We start from the raw sequence: 19,908 nt of genomic DNA, 5'->3' as shown, positions 1-19,908 counted from the left end.
TCTGCTGTTTTCAAGTATCTTTTCTTTCACCAGGAGGTGAAGAAGTCATAATCTCTGTTATAATACCAGGGTTTTATTACTGTAGGGTCTCATTCTGCTACCATTGAAGTGCATGACAAAATTCCCATTGGTACTATTGGTTTCCATACTTGAGGATCAGGAATATAGGATTTTGAGGGCTCAATGTCACCAGAAAAATTCCAGTTCAAGGTGTCATTGATCATGTGATAGATGGATAGCATGCTTTGTCTCTGAATCCTGGTGATATAAATGTCCTGTGACAATCCGGTGATCCATTCTGATGCACCTGTTCAGAGAAGGTGTTGTGTTATAGCCATCGTAACTCTCCCCGACAAATCCTGTTTGAACTTGTAAAGATTCATTCCCTTTCAGGGAGTCGGGTGAGGAAGCTTTGTTTACAATATGAAGTGAAAGGTTATAAATTAACTTTAGCTTGAATTCCACTTTGGGTTAATTAAAGTGGTACATTTGCCCCCCCAGAGATTTTGTTTAGATGCTTTAGTGAATTGAACTGTAAAACTAGCTAAGGGGAAAACCTCATTGAAGTAGATGCTGTATCTTAGCTTTGTGATTTGAGGCAGTTCCAAATAAATTATCAGCTATTAGTACCTTTATGTTTTCTTTTTTTTTTTTTAGTAATTATGGGAGGACCCTTGGAAAACCATTACAGGCTAAAGCAATTCCACTTCCACTGGGGAGCTGTAAATGAATGGGGTTCAGAGCACACAGTTGACAGGAAAATCTACCCAGCAGAGGTATGGGGAGGAATGCTGAACAGAACTGTTATCTGATATTTGCACTACCAGGATGCTAGAGCTCTGTGAATCCAGTCCTAAAACTGGCTAGAAAGCTAGCACAGATCTGTGTATGATGTACAGAACTGCTGCTTACCAGTAATGGTCAGTCCTAATTGGCAGCATAGTTGAGCCATGATCCCGTTAATAAAGCCAAGAGCTGCCATACATTCCAGAAAAGCAAACATTCCTAAAATTGATTGATTGGCTGCTTGCATGACAATACAAGCCTCCAATGTATCTTGTAGCCTCCAATGTATCTTTACCCATTTATTTAAGCAGTTCTATAGCTTATCTTCTATTTATTTAAATTCTTAACTTTTACATTTGGCTGTTTTAAAACAATGTGAGTGATGCTTAGATGATTTAATTTTTTACTTGTGATTTGTGTCCATCTCCAGTTGGCTGGAAATTCAGATTCAACTAAAAATTCACAAAACCAGTGTTTTGATCTTTTATTAAATAAAACTATCTTAAAGCTGCTGGATATACAAGAAAAAGTTTTTCAAAATGCACTTTGCTTTTAAAACTGATATTAAACAATGGAAGTATTATCTGTAGTGGTGCTTCCTATAATGAGGGAAATCGTCCATTTGATTTTTTTTAAAAGCACAAAGGTGAGTTAGGTACCTAATGCAGCTAACTCCCTTCTGCACCTTGAATAATACTCTTGTAATGTCACCCCCAAGCCAAATAAGTCTGTCTTCTATGAAATGCACAGTATGGGGATGAGGCTAGCGCGCTCGCTCGCTCGCTCTCTCTCTCTCTCTCTCTCTCTTTTTAACCAGCTAAACAAACATTAGTTTCAACTCTGTGTGTGTGCATATATGTGTATATAAAATATATATGTTGTTACCCATTATGTAGCTTTTGATTTTTAAGGTGGCTATTGTACATCTAAAATCGTCAAGGGTCAAATGTAGGACAAAGACCAAGAGAAACTGTATTTGTTTTTGTTCTATTTGTCTGTCTTCTGTATGTGTGTGAAATTGTCATTCATTTTGTATTTCAGCTGCATTTAGTACACTGGAATCCTGTCACGTCCACAAGCTTTGAAGAAGCTATCATGGAAGATAATGGTTTGGTTGTCATAGGTGTATTTTTGACGGTAAATTGTTACTTCATCCATAGTGATGCATTTCAAATATAGCTCTTAAAATCAAAACAGATTAAATCTTGTGCTGAGTATTAATGTAATGTGTTCTTGATGACTTACACGTTTTATATCTGTGTAATGCAGCTGGGAGCACATCACGCAGGACTACAGAACTTAGTGGATGTGTTACCAGCAGTTAGACACAAGGTAATAGTTTTAAATGGAATGTTTAAATAGTTCACTACATGCACTGTCCTCATTGTTAGTGAGATTATCAGTGTGTAGAATATTTTGATAGTATCAAGGTACTAATAAACTTTTTATAGCCGTTGTGTGTGGGTTGAGGACTGGACTGAGGTATGGTGTACAGAAACAATAGGAAAAGTTTTTGGAATCAGTTACAGAAAATCACTAACCTTCCAGGTGTACTTTGTATGAACACTTTTCAATCTGCTTGAGTCAAGAAACATAAAATGCATCCACATGGAGATTGCATCTCTCCATAGGAGTATGACACATGTTTAGGACTTCTGATACATAGCCAACCTACTAAATATTTTCAGGTGGTAATTGAGAACCAGTTTTTTCAGAGAATCGCTAAGTCCTGTAAAGACAATCAGAGGTGGTTATCTGTGATATATTTTCAGCCATTTGTTTTTTGTTTTTTTTTATTGTATAAATCTGTTAAAGCCAATAGTCAGGATTTCTTATATGAGCATGGCTCTGAAGTCTCTGCAGCTCCTACTTTCACAGTCAGGAAGCAGATATTAAGGGTAACTTTTTTTTTTTTTGTTTAAATAAATTAATTGGGTGTGTTTCCAGTGAATTCTTGCATGCATAAATTCTTGACTTTATGCTGTTTGAGCATTTTATCAGTGACCTGGAGGAGAACCTAAAATTATCACTGAAAGTTTGCAGATGCTACCAAAACTGAGGAATACTAAATGAGGAAGAGGGCAGCTCACTACTCAGAATTATTTGAATCACTGGGTAAACTGGTACAAGCAAATAGTTTACTTTTTAATACGGGTAACTGTGAATGCATAGATCTAGAAACATATCATGGGCCAGTGGCTTGCAATCTGTATCTGGAAGATCCACATGGCCCATCATAGTAAGCCACCATGGGGTCATGAGACAGTTCAAATAAAAGGCTTTTTTATCTTTTTCAAAGCACAAATCCATTATTGTGCCTAAAAATCAACTGAGAATCTTGTATAAGTCAGCCAGTGATAGAACCTGCCTCAACTTGCCACCACGCTTCCTGTTCCCTCTTTGTAGTCCTTTTCCAGCTATTCCTGTCCAGACTTGAATTTTCTCAGTCCCCCACAACCACCATTTATTACATGTCCGGGAAGAAAGCCCAGGTTTCTGCTTCTACCAGTTCCCCCTGGCTTGTGGGGTAATAGGCTGAATCTGAAGCCTCTTATTTACTACCTACCTTTACTTCACAAAGCAGTCTTTAGTGATATTTCCAAAGGATGTCAGTTTTAATATTTTTACAGTTTCAGCATTAATATTGACAGAATTTAATATATCAATTGTATTTATTCCTATCACCATTTAGATTTTCAAATATATTCTCCAGATTTTTTTCCAGAGGTTAACCTATTTAATACATGACTTTTCTTGATTTCAAGAATGCACTTGTTGAGTTTGAAGTGTTTGACCCTTCCTGTCTGATTCCATCATGCCCGGATTATTGGACCTATGATGGATCTCTGACCACTCCACCACTTACAGAATCTGTCACCTGGATTATTAAAAAGACACCAATAGAAGTTGATCAAAATCAGGTATCATCATGTTAATGGTTTGCTTTTTAATGTAGATAATTTATTGCCTTTTGTGATAGATGAGAAATAAATACTCCCTGAAATAAGAAGCTATTTAGCAGTAAGGTGGAGGACATACAGCTTGCCCACTGTCCAAGATCTGTTTAGTCTAGTAACCTATGGCAAATGGATACCAGCATCAGATGCTTCAGAATAAGGTGTTAAGAATCCTACAGTAACAGATCAGTACCCAAATAGGTCGTCTCCTGATCTCTAATAAAAAGAAGTTGGCTTAGGCATGATATTTTATAGCCCTTCCAAACAAATTTGGTAAGCATTAACTATAACCAATGTGGCAGACCCCTACCTGGAGGCTGCAGGAACCTTCTGGAAGGAAGGTATATCGGATGGTGGGCTAATGCCTTTTTATTTCCAGAGTAAGCCCAAGTAGGACAGGCAGCTGGGGACTCATTAGGAGTCAGCACTCATTGGTCAGCTGAGGCCCTGCGCTCCCTATAAAAGGCTCCCCATCTGGTAGTGGGGGTCGGGGGTTGGAAGGCGCACCGGAGGAGCGGAGCAGAGCGGAGCGAGCGAGCGAGTGAGTGAGAAGGTACCATGGGGAAGCAGTGGGTGAAGTGGCCCAGGGTGAGGTTGCTACTTTGGGGCAGGGGTGAAGGCCCTGTCAGTTGTCTCTCTTCCTTGTACGGACCCTGGGCCAGAGTCCAGTGTAGAGGGCGGGTCTGGACTCCACCCACCCTTCCCCAGAGGGATTACTCCACTGTAGCAGACACAGGCCTGCAAGGGGGCTGGCTTTATCCTCCCCATTCTGGACTTGCCTGTGATGAGGATGGCTCGCTAAGCGGAGACTCCTGCCTCGGGAAAGGCCTGGGCAGATAAGGGGTCTCCGTGAGTCTCTGAGGCACAACCGAGAAACCACCCGGAAGCGCAGGGATTCACAGGGGCTGACAAGGGACTTTGCCACACCAAGAATACAATTTACTCATGCTATGCTGGGAGGTGGGAGCCACAGAGGATGAGCTGCTGCTCAGGTTGCTGCTGGGCAAAAGCCACAGGGGACCAACGTTCTCCGACTGCAGCCAAGACTACTGTTTAGGTGGTCCGCATGGCCAGCTGCATCGGCCACTGCATCAAGGTTGCTGCCCCAATGACTAGTGTAAATGGCTGCAGGGCTACGTGAGCAGCTGGCTGCAGAGTTGCCCCTGCAGTAGCAGGTGTGGGTGTCCCCAGGGCCACCTGAGCTGTTGGACCCCAACACCAGCTGCTTGAGTGGCCCTGGCGTCAGCCACACTGACCACTGCAGAAATCATGGAGGCTGCAGGAAGTCAAGGAATAAGTGACTTCCACAACCTCTATGACAAACACAAAGCCCTAACGATAAGTGATATTTTTTGAATGGCCAGAGAACTGTCCAATCCTCTTTTGGATTCCTGCTAAATTCTTGGTCATGCTGTCTTCCTGTGGCAGAGAGGGCTGCCTATACATATTAATACTTCTGGAATCCATATGCTTGTGTTTATAAACTTCCAGAATCTTCTAGGGAGACCCACCCTTGCATCTCTTCTGTTGTGCAAGATTCCAAGGATATTATCAAAGGGTGTGGGGAGCCCCTAAGTGCATTTTAACTCCTTCTGACTGCTGAAGGTGTAGAGAGCACGAAGTTTAGCAAGCACCTTTTTTAATGCCCTTTGGGGGGATAGATTTGTTCATAGTTGGTCAGAGTTGGTGTGGGGGGGGGCAGGCAGTGAAGGAAGGGTGTCCATAAGTGAACTATTTAGAACCCACCTCAGCCAGGAACTTGTCAGTTTTAGGTTGGTATTTCTATTTAAGGCTCTAACATTCAGCCAGCTTTTGTTTCTGTTTTATTCCCGGCTTCTGTTAGTTTTAGTGCCTCATGTTGCCAGCTTAATACTGCTCTTTGGCGTGAAGTAGAGGAAGAGATATTCCAAAGGCACACAGATTAGGAGCAGCAAGAGGCAATTACAATTACAGTGTTTGCTGGTACTATTCAGTATTCTCCACTCATCCAACGAAATGTGTGCATCAAGAGTGGACAAATTATTACGGCATCAAAGTGTTTGTTTCAGATCTAGGTAAAATGTGCCATTTTAAATGACACATAAGCCATTCCTCACTTCAGGAGGCACTGAAGACAAATTCATTCTTTTTCACCAAGTTATTGAGGCTTTTTCAACGACATGTGGCAAGACGGTCAATTCCCAATAAAAACTCTGTGGGAAGTTACTGTCCAACAATTAAATTCAGAAACTTCAAGTTGCCAAGAATAGGCATATGGGGCATATGGTTTATTTTAAAGAAAGGAGATGCAAGAGTTTTGGAGTGGTGTGCAAGGAAGACTGAGGTGTAATACAACAAAAGAAATTTTAATTAGAGGTGTAGTGTGTTCCCTTTGCTATTCAAACTCTTCTATTATGTCTTTTCCGTATCCCTCCCTCCAGAATCCTATCTGTTATGACAGAGAACAGATTATTGTAATTCACTTTTGGGCTTTAAAGAAACTGTGCTACAAACCTCATCTGCTGGACATCTGGTTTTTGAGGGCGAGCAGCAGCATGTGACTTACTATTTCCTGTGTATAAACACGTGTATGTCTGAATTAGGAGAAGAGAAGTTGCAGACAGGACATAATCTAAGAATGCTGAAATGCAGAAATATTTATGTAAAGTTTATACATATGTAAGTCATGAACACTCACGATTTGGCACTGTCTCAAGACTGACAAGAAATTGAAGGTCAGTAAAGACGTAGATAATTGGCAGTTCATGTATTATGGTGATATAATTGAGAACATCATCTTTACCAACATATGGTGAAGATATACTGAAAGTCTATGCCAATATCTCTCAGTACTTCAGTTAGGAGGAGTTCTGATACTTTCCAAATGTGAATGGTCCTGTTCTCCTTTTATTCTGATAGCTCTTCTGACAGCTGTCACTCCTATTCATTGTTTGTTATTCCCAGCTTGAGGAGTTCCGGATGCTGCTCTTTACTTCAGATGGGGAAGAAGAAAAGAGGATGGTAGACAACTTCCGCCCACTCCAGCCATTAATGAATCGGACTGTCCGTTCATCCTTCCAAAACCACCACCTACTGAACATTGAAACAAGACCCAGCGAACATGTCCACCAACATAGCCCATAGGATAGCCTAAAAAGGGACAAGTCTCAGAGGGTTAGCCGTGTTAGTCTGTATCTGCAAAATGACAGGGAGTCCTGTGGCACCTTAAAGACCAGAAGATTTATTTATGCAATAAAAATGCCACAGGAGTCCTTGTTGGATTTTTTTTTTAAAAAGAGACAGCACATTTCACAATATGTAAAAGTTACAAATAGACGGTTTATTTTTAAAATTTCCATATGCAGTGTGTGTATGCCCTGTAGAATATCAGAATCAGTCATTTTAAATGGGTTTTGGGTTTATTGTTTGGCATTTGACCTTCACTGGGTCACCGTTCCTGTAGGCGCACCTACTTATTTTTACCAACCTTCCAAAACAAGTAACAATAACTCAGAACATGTATTGGGATTACACTGAGAATTTAAAACAAAATAAGGGAGTGAGGTTTCACCACTCCATACCATGTCATGGTTAGTTTATATCTTGTGAAACACTTTTGCTTTAAGGCTTCTTTTCAGACTAATAACCTCAAAAGAGCAACACTAACAGTCAGGAGCCACAAAAAGGAGTTGCTGAAAGATAACAGATCATTTTCCTCTGTAGGATTACTTTTGGGGAAGGAGCTGAACAGTTTTCTTTAGGCCAAAAAAAAAATGCTTTGCAAAACTTAAACAGTTTTTTGAGGAATGCAGTGCTTATTGTAAAGCAAGGCCCAGATGGCCTCTTCTTATCTACCTCTGCTAGCCATATTTTTCTCTATATTTAACATGTTTTCACTGACTGTATCTTTTGTTTAACAATGTCCATCATATGGGTGAAATTTGGGTACAAATGACTAATGCCACTTTATTGATGGAATCTGTCATTTGGACCTTAAAATGTGATCTGGAGTAGATCTGTCATTTTGGGAAACAAATGCAAACTCTTGAATTAGCCAGCAAATGGGAAGGGCTCCAGTAAGTAAGGTTGCTCAGTGTGAGTGATATCAGTATATTAGCCCTTCAGAGCAAAAATGTTGAGCCTTGTGACAGATTTTCAAGTTGGCATATTTGCCCAGCTTAATTCAGTACCTTGTTGTCTCTGCTTTCTTTATTGATCCTACCTCTTGCTGATTTGCCTTCTTGCCTTGAGAATCAGATTTCCCCATCTACCTTGAAGCGTGGCTTTATTCTGAAATGGAAGTGTATGTAAATAGCTCTTCTTGCTCACTAGGTCTGCTCTTCTGTGTGTATTCACGTCCGATCTGCACAGTTAAGCATTACAAATAGGTTTTCCTAAATGTTAGCCATTTAGCGCCCCCACGGCTAGTTGGGGTTAAGCTGGATTCCATTTCTTCTTGTGCCTCATCAAGAGGAAGGTTTGGTAACTTGTAACTGAAACCGGGGGATGGGCCAGATGTCTCTGAGGGCATATCTAAATACCATGCGGCTGAAAGGTAGGAATGTTAACGATACCCTAAGCGTAACCGGTAAGCCTCATCTGTTTAGCCAGTAAGAACTGGAGCAGCCCTCTGCCTGCTGCAGGCAGTATTGCCCCAGCCCCGTGGGGCACCAGGGATGGGGAGGTGCTCCAGTCTGGCTGGAGCAGCCCCTGTCTGACGCAGGGAGCTCTGGGGCTGGAGCAGCCTCCCCAGCCACCCCCCCAAACCATTTATTATTTAACTGGGTAACTCCTTATAATGGGATTTTACATCCCTACTGAAAGGAGTAACAGATGCCACAATTTGGTCTGTGGAACTGATTTATTATTGTGACTATGCATGGGAATGAAAGATCCAAGCTGTGTCCACCTTACAAAAATAACTTCGAAGTTGCTTACTTCGAACTGAGCAACCTCAAAGTAGAGCGTCTACACGCACTCTACTTGGATGTTAAACTTTGAAGTAGGGCACTACTCCATTCCCGGAAATGGAGTAAGGACTTTGAAGTTGGGCTTCAAAGTAAGGGAAAAAAAGGTGTGTAGACTCTCTGCTGGCTACTTCGATGTAGCGCCTGACTTCAAAGTTAGTTCCTTAATGTAGATACACCCCCCGGGTGACTCTTGTAGCTGAAATGAAGTTAGCTGGACTCGCAGTTAGGAAAAATGAGGCATTGTGGGTTGAGAGAATCTTTCAGTGGACAAACTTTGGTTGGTGAGAAACAAGCTTTCAAGCTATACAGAGCTGCACATTAGGTCTGGGAAAGGTACTGGAGTGCAATTGAAACCTTGTTTCTTTAACAAAAAGAAGTTGGTCCAGTAAGATATTAACTCACCGACCTTATGTCTCTTGTCCTACAACCAACACAGTACAACAGCATTGCAACCAAGCACTAGGAAGAGCATCCTTTGCTCTTTCAATTGAGCATACTTGACCTAAACTCATTAAAAATTAGCATGAAGTTCAGTAACGCCATTCTTATAACTACTTTTCAGCCTATGAAGATGGCAGTAACTTTGAATCAGTCATTTAAAGGTATCTTCTGTACCTTCAGATCACTCTCACTGTTACAGTAAGGGAGTGAGCCTCAAACAGAAGAAATGGCTAGCTACAGTATTCTGTAATCTTTATGCTGCTTTTATGTTTAAAGGCTGCTGTTTGACTAGGATCTTCTAAATAAATCTTAAACGTAACTTAAATATTCACATAACTATAGTGGTGAAAAGTGATTGTAAAATGTCTACTTCTGCTAAAATAGCTGAGTGTTTCTTTAAAACAAGTAGGAACCCTACAGTCACCTCTGTAAATTACTTTTGCGGGCTACTTACTGTTTTATATGCTTTTTAATTTTTTTAAAAATCCCTGATATTGGGATGAATTTTTCTGATTTTATATAATTTCATGTCCAGGACATAAGCATTTTAACTTCCTTAATGAGTTATCTGCAAGTTTGTGTTCTCTTTAAATTTGCATGTTTACAACACCCCCAAAGAGCACAACATATTTCATATCACATCTATAACAATGAAAGCTGTATCAACCAGCAAACATGCTTGTTACACATAATAAGCTATAGTCACAATGTACATTTCACTTAGCTATTCTGTGTTCTGATGGGGGTAAAATATCTGGAAGCAGAATTCAGTGTTTTATTTTCTTAGCAAAGTAAGTTTTACAGGGATTTTTCTGTTACAGTTTCACCACTGCTTATGTCTGCCTCTGTTTACATATTCATATGGTTTTGTATGTCAGTGTCAAAAAAGAATACATATTTAAACTACAGGGTAAATTGTCACATGTTCACATAGCAGAAGCTTGACTTTTTTTGTTTTGTTTTTGTTTTTTACATGCATGGTGATTATATTAGCCTTGCAAAATTTGTATTCGCTAAAGGAGAGTTGTTATTTTAGCAGTAGCAAGTGGGATGTCAGCCTTTCCCCTTGTTCCTCCAGCATCATGGTTAAAAAGCAAATGATTTGATTTGCTAGATTACAGAGTTTAGTTACAGTTCATGATGACTTCACAAGGTTGTACTAAGTCTGACAGATGCCCATGTAGTTATCTTTAAGTCTTAATTTACTTTATATGGCACAGTATAAAAGGGTGTGAATATACAGTACTGTTCTGACTTGTATGATGACCCTTTTTTAATTTAATACAGCTGTAATTAAAAGTGTCCACATTTTTTGGAAATTTAGAGCTTATACTTTTGGGAACTGGAGAAAGAGAGTGGATTTGTATGGCATTAATTTACTGACCGGTAAAGATGACCTTGAAGTTGAAGATGTTGAGTTTGGGAAGGCCTGTCTGCTCTTATTGTCAGACTCTTGCGCAGTAACAAGGTAAACTCAGCACAGGGAGTGTTTTTATGTTTCAATATCACTCTAAAAACCTAGTTGTTAGGTGGTTTCATAACTTTAGAAATGCAACAAAACATTTCCTGCATTCCAGGATTTCTCAGACCAGTATTTTGATGTGTGGTTGACACATCTTATACTTGAGCTGAGTTGTGTTTTGACCTCAAGTTTGAAGAGATTCCTTCTTGCCTCTAAATAATACCTGTGTGAGAGATTAGCTTGATCTCTCAAAAAGTCTGCTTGCTACTGGAACACTAGAATTTCATTATTCATGTTAAGGGGGACTCTTTTTCCTCCTGCTAATCTTAGGTGTTGGTGATGTACCTAACGTTGTGGTGTTTTTCCATATTTGCCTTCACTTTTAGCCTGATGTTCCTCATTGTCTACACTTTATTTCCTTAGCAGTTATTGCACTGTATTTTTAACATGTATGACTGTATTCTATGCTCTTATCTATTGAGTTGTCTGGTAACATGGTCTGTTTCATTTTTATTGTGTTAGGATAAATGCATTTATTCTTACTTACCTGATACAAAGAACTTATTAGCTGCTGTATCTTTTAGAAAATGTTAAATGAATGTGTGTATACATACGCAATAAAAAATACAAGAGACTGTATTTGTGTAAGGTGGTTTTATTTTTTATTTTATTTTATTTTTTAGTTCTGCAAAGCTAAAGTTTTTTTTTCCTCCAAGAAAATAATCCAATTGCTCCCAAACAATGAACTGGTTCATCAAGTGTAGAGCACAAGCAGACATCAAATGCTCTGATCTGTGAAAGACTCTACCCAACTGTGTTGTAATTGGAATTATGAAACAATGAACCTGGCTCTGTAGCAGCAGTACTGACTGAAAAATATCTTGTGGTTCATAGTCTTCTTGAACTGTGTGAAACTAGGACTATATGTATTGAATATCCATTCACTCAACAGTTTCATTAGATGCTTAAAGTTAGGCATGACTTAACAAAATTGTCAGTGAAGTTCCTTTTATTTTTTTGTTAACACACTTAAATTTTGAGCTACATGAATAATACTTGATTGTCATATTATGTTTTGCAGTTCTTCATATGCAGTAGTCTTGTAGATATCAGTCACAGGATATTAAAAAGACATGGTCAGTGGTGAGGTGGTGTCTTTTATTGGACCAACTTCTGTTAGTGAGGGTTATGTGTATGCGACACCAGGGATCGATCTGTGTCAGGGATGAACGCCTGTAAAGGGTTAAACCCAGAGAAAGTGGGTTCTCTCTTGGCAAGCAGCTAGATGAGCCAATGGGGGGAGGGGGGAAGAGAGAGAGAGATCTTCTGAATTGATGCAGTTACCTGCTGAGGTTTTTCTCTTACATGGCTAGAGGGGCAAGACATAGATGTTTAAGCCTGAGCAGGGCTTAAGGAATTCAGTACATATCCAGACCACAAGGAGATTTGGCCATTCAGATATGTAAGTAGAAAGGAAATGTTTAGTCAAATGTGATCGGGTTATTTTTGGGTGTGGTGCCTCATTAGCATTTCTGAAAGGAAGGGGCTAGTGTAGATGTGGCCCAGATTACAAAGGGAGACATCTGAAACGGAATTTATTCTTAAATTTGACACTTTGCGATTTAGTCTTAATAGAGCTAGCAATTACCTTACACATTACAAAGACAGCTTCTCCATCTTTGATATTGGTCATGATCTAAGGCAAGTCACTTAAATAGGCATTTGCAGTAAATAACTTCTCTCCCCTTCTGCCCTACCCTTTGCACCACCCCCAGATGATTTGTTAGTTTTCTTTTTTTTTCCCCCGTCTGTTTTATATATTCATTGTGCCAGCTCACTTTCAGCACTGTTTCCAGATCTGAAGAAGTGGGTCTGCCCTATGAAAGCTCATCACCTAATAAGTTATTTTGTTAGTCTTTAAAGTGCTACAGGCCTGCTTTTTTTTTTTTTTTTATATTATGAAGATAGAGCAACACAGCTACCTCTCTGTGAACAACAGCCGTGCTATTATGAATGCATTATAAATATTAATGTACCTACAATCTATATATTAGTCAAATACCTTGGTATTTTTATATACATAATTTCATATTTAATATTTTAGAAGGAAAAACATTGCTAGCATTCTGCCCCGCCCTGACCACCTATTTACAGAAGACAGTCTGAGAAATGCTGTGGTATGCTGCTGCTAGTAAGGTCTCCCGTGATCCACAGAGGACCATGATTGTATAGAAATGGAATAAACAGAACAAGTTTTGGATGAACAAGGTGTTCTCAGGATCCACTCTGAAAATACCAAAAAGCTTTGAGGCAAATGGCATAAAGGACAAACATTGTCACTGGTGCAAGTGAACTGGACGTGAAATTTGGGGAAAAGTTCTGCTCCATAACTCCACGAGATTGGAGTTTACAGTCTAAACTGATGGTAAAATAAATTGTGGCAAGTGGTCTTGTTTGTGTAGCTGTGTGACTCCATTTGTATGCTGCTCCCAAATGTGCCACCTGACTTATTTACTACAGTTATTCTGCATCCTATCAGCTAGTTGCTGGTGGAGTATGTTATTCTAGTTCTATCTATTACAGCAGTTCAGTTCATACACAAACTCCGATCACTATCAATACTGTGCTCGGAGCAAGAAGCTGGCATACAAATGCTTGATGTGTTTCAATTCTAAACTTGGATCTTATGTTTTAATTTTCAATTTGGATTTCTAAACTAGCATTTACACAGTTAATGGTGTGTATTCACAATAAGCACATTACTATATGTGGTGTTTCCAGGGAATGCCCAGGTTGGGAGGTACCACAGTACCACTTGCCATTATGAAGAAGTCTCATCTGTGCTTGCCAGAAGTCACCTCTTGAAATCCACTTACCAAAGGCAACACAAGTTCTCCTCTATGCTTCTCAGGCACCTCTGTTGCTCTGCATATTCACAATTGGTGCATCCCAACCCTTGAGCCCTGCAAGAATCTCCCTGGCATGTGCAGCAGGTAATGTAGTCAAAGGAAGGCATTGCCTTCCCAAAACAGCCTATGTTTCCCAGCTGCCTGGGCAAGGCAGGGGCTCCCAGGCAAAGGCAGTGAGCAGTTAGGGCTAGGGCCTGGGGCATGGTTGTCTGGCCACCTAGGCAGGGCCAGGGCTGCCCCGAGGGCTGGGGCCACCGTGTGCTTGTTCAGCTACTCTGGGAGGAGGGGGCTGGGCCCTGGCCACAGGGACTAAGGGATCAGGGGCTGCGCTTGTCTCTGTGGAGTGGGGGTGATGGAAGGGGTGGGATGGGACTTGCCTTCACCCACCACCCATGCTGCTGGGGTGTTCCAGCGCTTGTCCCACCAATCACGCTCAGGATCTGTGGCTTCTACGGAAACAGTCCACCTCGACTTACCAGGTCTACTGTAGATCACTGCTCTGTTTTAACATATGGCACTTAAGTATGTTTATGCTGAAATCAAGAATAGGTTTATTTAACAAAACTTGGAAGATTAAAGCAATAGCTGGTAGAAATATGGAAAACAAATGGTTGCATATAAAATCATGACATTTTGTAGAGCTTAGAGTTAACAAGATATTTTTGTAACTTGCTCACCCTAAGTCCTTTCACCGTGTTAAAGCAATATTGTCTGTAGGCTTCTTGTCATAAGACAGCCATGCTGTTGGCTTACCTCCTCGGTGAAGGATCCATGATGTTACTTGATACTCTTAGAGACGCCTTAATAAACCATTGTCCTTAGTCATAAGCAGGACAATTCCCTGCTGATTGTTTCTTCTTGTGTTTGATCTTATTGGTTTTGTTTGTTTGAATTACTTGATCTGTGGGGCTGACAAACTGGGCAAGGTGCAGGGTAGCTGGCTGTGTGCCCCTGAAAGGGGTGGATCCTCAGGAGGAAGGAGCGAGGCAGGGGGGCTAGCTTACCCCAGGTAGCCTCAGCGCTGCTTGGAGCACAGTGCTCCTCCCCCAGGCTGCGCTCAGTGCCCTACCTGGAGAGTTCCAGGCAGCTTTGGAAACAATTAAAAGGGCCCAGCACTCCAACCACTTCTACAGAAATGGTAGCAGCTGGAGCCCCAGACCCTTTTGAATTGCCAGGCTTAGGGACAGTTTCTCCCTTTGCCCTTCCCCCCTCATCAATGGGCCTGCACTTGATAAGTATCAGGTTCTGTATGCAAATGAACATGCATTGTGAGGTGGACAATACGGGTATGATCAGACAGGAAGATAAAAAGCCTGTTTCACTTGCCTGAATGGAGCATGTTCAGCACTGATACATAACTTCTTAAATACTATTCATCCATACATATCACAATGATGATGATGACCAGTGAACTAGTCACTTTCTCTTGCTAGAGACCTCATATACCTCCCTTTGAATTATTATGCATGTATCTGGCTTACAGGGTCCTCGTAGAACTCTGTTGCCCTCTGCCAGCTGTTGGGTCCCAGAACCACACAGCCTGTCTAAACTTTCACAAGAAATACTTTGTATTCAAAACCTAGCCTTCTGGAAAGAAACAGATCTATTTTTTCCAATGCCTGCACAAGCTGATTAATTTAAAGGCATGTGGGTCAATTAAGGTTTTGTTTTACAAACTTAACATTAGTATGAATATTTCCACTTAATTGTTCAGAACAGTCAATTTTTATGTTTAAAGAAATGGTGTTTCTGTAGTATTTGCAATCTGATTTTTTTCAGCATCCTTCCATATGAGAACTAAAAAGTGAAAATGTTATAATGGTGATATACACTAAAATTGTCTATAAACAAAACTGAAAATAGTGAGTTTAATTTCACTATTCCAGGATAATCAAGTGCAAAAGTAAACAACAAACTGTGAAAAGTAAACTTGATTTTCAAGCTTTGCTTAATAATCTAAGAAAATGCATTGAGCCAGATTTTTTAACATTTGCAAAGATTTTCAAAAGTACCTTTTAAGTGCTGCATTTTTTGAGTACCCACCTTGAAAGAACCTGATTTTTAGAAAGTGCTGAGCATCCTTTCACTGGAAGTTAAACCTGTTTAAAATTTTGCAGGTTGCTCGTTGAAAAATAGGGCACCCAAAATCAAGTCAGCTTTGGAAATTTTTGTCTTTCTTTTCAAAATAATTTGGTGTAATAGTTTTCTATACAGACAAGTTCAGTCTGATGCTTTGCACCTACAATTCCTGTATTTTCATCACAAGCTGTTACACCTAAATGATTCCAGAAATCTGGCAGGTGCAATGGTAATTTCTTTGTAACTTTTTTTCTAAATGTGCATATTCAGAGATGTGGATAAATGCTTGTTTTAATAATTTAAGCTTTTAAAAACAATTGTATTTCGAAGACCACTAGATGGCGTATTCTGATAATACAACACTTTGGCCGCGTCTACACTACAGCCGCCTTTCAAAAAGACGGCTTTGGAAACAGAACACACAGACAAACAGAGACCGAAGGTGCGATCCACTCTTTTGAAAGTCCTGGAGGTTGGCCTCCCCAGTGTTCTGACAGTGGTTGGGGCCTGCTGTGCCCTGCACAACCTTGTGGAGGCAAAGCACGAGCCATTCGTGCACGGGTGGGCCGTTGAGGCGAGGTGCAGGTATGAGCACCCCCTGCTGCCCCATGCCGCCAGGCCCAGCAGGACCGGGTGCAGGTACGGGAGGCCCTGCGCCAGGCCTTTGAGTGGGAACTGCAGTAACCACCCCACCCCCCTGTATGCACACCCCACCCCCATGCACACCCCACCACTCCCACACATGCACAGGGGACCCAGATGGAACCATGAAATAAACACTTTACTTAACCAATACTACTATTTTGCTGCCTATGTACAGGGAGGGGTATCACAGAAAGGGGGGGTGGGGGGAACTATACACAGAGGCATTGCAGCCCCAGGCGGTCACCCTCCAGGCCCTGGGAGGGCCGAGGGTAAGGGCGGAAGGCCCTATTCGTTTATGGGAGTTGAGGGACAGGAACCCCATCACCTATGTCCGCCCCTTCTCCCCGCCCCGGGTCCAGGTGGTCTGTTGTGGCTGGGCTGGGACAGGTGGCACAGGGGAGGTAGGGGCACTGCTGAGGAGGGGCCCCTGAAGGCTCCCTGGGGTCGGCATGGGAGGTAGGGGGGAATGGCCTCACCTTGGCCAGCCCTGGCCATCAACATATGGGCCAGCTGCATCGGGGCAGGTGGGTTGGGACAAGGGCAAAGAGGTCAGGCTCGTGGGGAGGGGTTCGCTGCAGGGGGTGGGGAGGGAGACCAGGGGCGCAGGAGATGTCAGGGGTGGGGAGGCTAACCAGGGGACTGGGGAGGTGGTTGAGGTCGGGGTGGGGAGGCTGATCGGGGAGTGATTGAGGTCGGGAGTGGCGAGGCTGACCGGGGGACTGGGGAGGTGTGGGGGCAGCTGGATGACAGGGGGATGAGGGATGGGGAGGTGGGGGGGAGGGGCTTGCAATGGAGCAGCAGCAGGGTCTAGGTCAGGGCGTCCATGTTTGCCACAACCTGATCCCAGGCCTGCTGCTCCATGGCAAGCCACTCCCACAGCACGCCCTTAAGGTCCTGCAAAGCTGCAGTATGGGCAGTGTTCCCCGCCTCCTCATCGCCACCCTGGTGACACTGACGGATGGCCCAGCGGCAACCCTGCACGGTCCCTGCTCAGGATGCAGGCCGCTGCCCCTCACCCTCTGTGGTGGGGCTGGTCCATCCACCGGCTGCAGGAGCTGTGGAGACAGAAGGGGACGGGGGAATGGGCCATTAGTCCCGGGTGCAGGTCCCTGTGTCCTGGCCCCCTCCCCAGCGTACATGTCCCTGGGTGCCCCACAGGGGTACTGGGAACATGCCCCCCCCACGCTGTTCCCCACTCCCTCCAAGTCTGGCAGCCCCTGATGCTGTCCCATCTATGTGGTGCTGAGTGCCGCGCCTCATCCCCCTGAGAGCCAGGGGAACATAGCTGTCCAGGGTCCACATGCTCCTGGACTGGTGGCTGTTTGGGATGCCTGCGGCCACCCCGGCTGGGACCTGACACTCCCTCCCTGGGCACTAGGGAGGCTGGTGTGCACGCCACCTACCTAACGGTCCCTCCGGGAAGGCAGGCAAGGCAGTCAGACAGGACCTGGCTGGACAGCCTGGATGGGCGGTCGATGACAAGGGCCCCCTCGCTTGAGCCCTTGTCATCGCTGGTGGGGTCGAGTGGCCATGCTGTCCGCGGTCACCTGGTGCTGGCTAACGTCCATGGGTGCTCCTCACCCTCGGTCGCCGTCTCTGGCTCAGAGTCACCGACTGATGCGTCGAGGAAGATGGTGGGGGTCCAGCCTCCTTCGGCCCCAGGAGGCGGAGGAGTTCTTTGTAGTAGGGGCAGCTTGTGGAGGCTGCCCCCAACTGCCCAGCTGCGTCCCGGGCCCTGCAATACCCCTGCTGCAGTTCTTTTACCTTTGACCAGACCTGGTCCGGTGTGCAGGTGAGGTGGCCGCAGCCGAGCAAGCCCTTTGCCAGCCGCTGGAAGGCGACCACATTGCGGCGATGGACCCCCGTTTGTTGGAGGACCTCGTCATCCTCCCAGAGGGAGAAGAGGTCCTGGATCCCGGCCTCTGTCCAGGAGGGGGCTCACTGCTTCAGGGTCTGGCCCACCTCCTGGGACAACTCCCCACTGTCTTTGGAGGGCCCCTGGGGTCGGTGGGAGTCTGAGTGGCTGGCCATGGGTCCAGGTGGTGTGGGGGACTGGCTGGCCGTTGCGGTGGCTGGCAAGCTGGAGAGCAGCATGGTCTCACTGCTGGCTGCACGCTCTCAGCTTCCTGCCTGAGGGTTTCTGGGAGCCTGCGTCCTCTTAAGTGCGGCTGGACACTAGAACCATAGAGCTCCATCTGTGCTGTGAGTGGCGCTGCCACCTGCCAGCTGATCACCGCCATGGAGGACTCCCTCTTTCGAATGAGCGGGCCGTGGAGTGTCTTCACTTGCTCTCTTTCGAAATTACCTTTCGAAGGAGGGCGCTCTTCCCATCTGTTAGCCGGTGACTGGGTAATGTACTGTGAGGTATTCCCCGGGGTCCTAAACAACCCAGTTTTTTTCTATTAGAGCAAGGAGCTCCTAGCACTCTCACCTGCGGCCAGGCTGTGGTAACCAAACGGTTAAAGTTCTTTTTGTTGTGTCGGCTGTGTTGTAGTGACAAAAGGGTAACAGCAGTCAGGCTTAGATCTTAACTGGTTGCAAGTTTATTAAGCTACAGTTATAAGCATGCAGTTACAAAGGCTATTGTCTACTTCTTATATGCTAGCAAAGTACAGGTGTTAACAAGTTATGTAACAATCCAATACAAAGATATCTGTTACCATCTAACACAATGATATCTTGATACAACAACATCTAGTTACAGAGCTCTAATTCTTTAGCTGTGCACAAAAAGAAAGGAGACCTAGCATGGGTGTAATCTTACCCTCTCTGCGTCTCTCGATACCAGCGTAGCCAAGCCGGATCGGTCACTCAATTCCGCGGAAAGACGAATACGAGGTTGGGCGTCCCCAGCTGCGGACCTCAGGAGGCAATCACCTGACCCGACCAGCAGGTAGTTGGTGGAGATGCACTCAAAGTTAGAGTTCTGCTGGGCCCACCTTTTATACCCCCTTAGGTTACATATTCTCTTCTTATCTAGGGTGTCAGATCACACTGGTCTGTCTTTTGTGACGCCAGGTTGTTACAAGGGCATTTCTTACTTAATTTGCACTTGTAAGACAGGAGGTAAGCAATTTGAGAGTACAGGACATTCTTTTTGTGTGGGCGGAGATTTCCCCTTCTGGGATGGCTGTGTGGTCATCAAATTCATCAACGCCAGCTGGGGTGATTTCTTGAGGGTCCCCCCCCTCTCTTGTTGACAGTTTGGCCTGTTAGCCTTTTATCTGTACTTTCTGTTTCTCAGGGTCACGATGAGCTAGCACATCTGGGCCTCAATGAGGGGCATCAAAGACTGTGCTGTCAGCAGCCGTTTCCGTGCCCTGTGTGCTTCTCAGTGGGGAGGAGGGGCAGCGAGCAAGCTGGCTTGTAAGGGGGAGACTTTGTCTGGCTACACCATCCCAGGAACGGAGGACCGACTTCGAAAGAACGCGGGAGTTCTTTCGAAAGGGCACAGGGTGTGTGTGGACGCTCTGCGGGGTCTTTCAAAACAGCTCGGTCTTCCCATTCTAGTCTCGAATGTACTTGCTAGTGTAGACACAGCCTTTGGCTGTATCTACAAGAGCTGCTTCCTTTCGAAAGCGCCATGTTAATGAGCAAGTTCAAAAGATGCTAATGAGGTGCTGCTATGAATATGCAGTGCCTCATTAGCATAATGGCACCCACAGCGACTCAAAAGTGCC

At 43.8% G+C, this 19,908-nt stretch overlaps 1 protein-coding gene across 4 annotated transcripts in view; it reads left to right on the top strand.

Annotated features, from left to right (window-relative positions):
* The window catches only part of CA5A (carbonic anhydrase 5A), a 30,500-nt gene extending 19,270 nt beyond the window's left edge, over window positions 1-11,230 (top strand). For 3 of the 4 annotated variants that reach the window (XM_075009259.1, XM_075009256.1, XM_075009258.1), the window contains exons 3-7: window positions 658-776; window positions 1,828-1,923; window positions 2,056-2,118; window positions 3,552-3,707; window positions 6,687-11,230. In XM_075009259.1, coding sequence (XP_074865360.1) covers window positions 658-776; window positions 1,828-1,923; window positions 2,056-2,118; window positions 3,552-3,707; window positions 6,687-6,866 — 614 coding nt within the window. In that variant the 3' untranslated portion in view covers window positions 6,867-11,230. The other variant, XM_075009257.1, reaches the window with a different exon arrangement.
* The last annotated feature ends 8,678 nt before the right edge of the window (window positions 11,231-19,908 follow it).

Source organism: Carettochelys insculpta, chromosome 14, assembly GCF_033958435.1.
Source record: "Carettochelys insculpta isolate YL-2023 chromosome 14, ASM3395843v1, whole genome shotgun sequence".
Classification (NCBI taxonomy): domain Eukaryota; kingdom Metazoa; phylum Chordata; order Testudines; family Carettochelyidae; genus Carettochelys; species Carettochelys insculpta.
The sequence above is the reverse complement of the archived record's forward strand: the minus strand, read 5'-3'. Positions and strand labels throughout refer to the sequence as shown.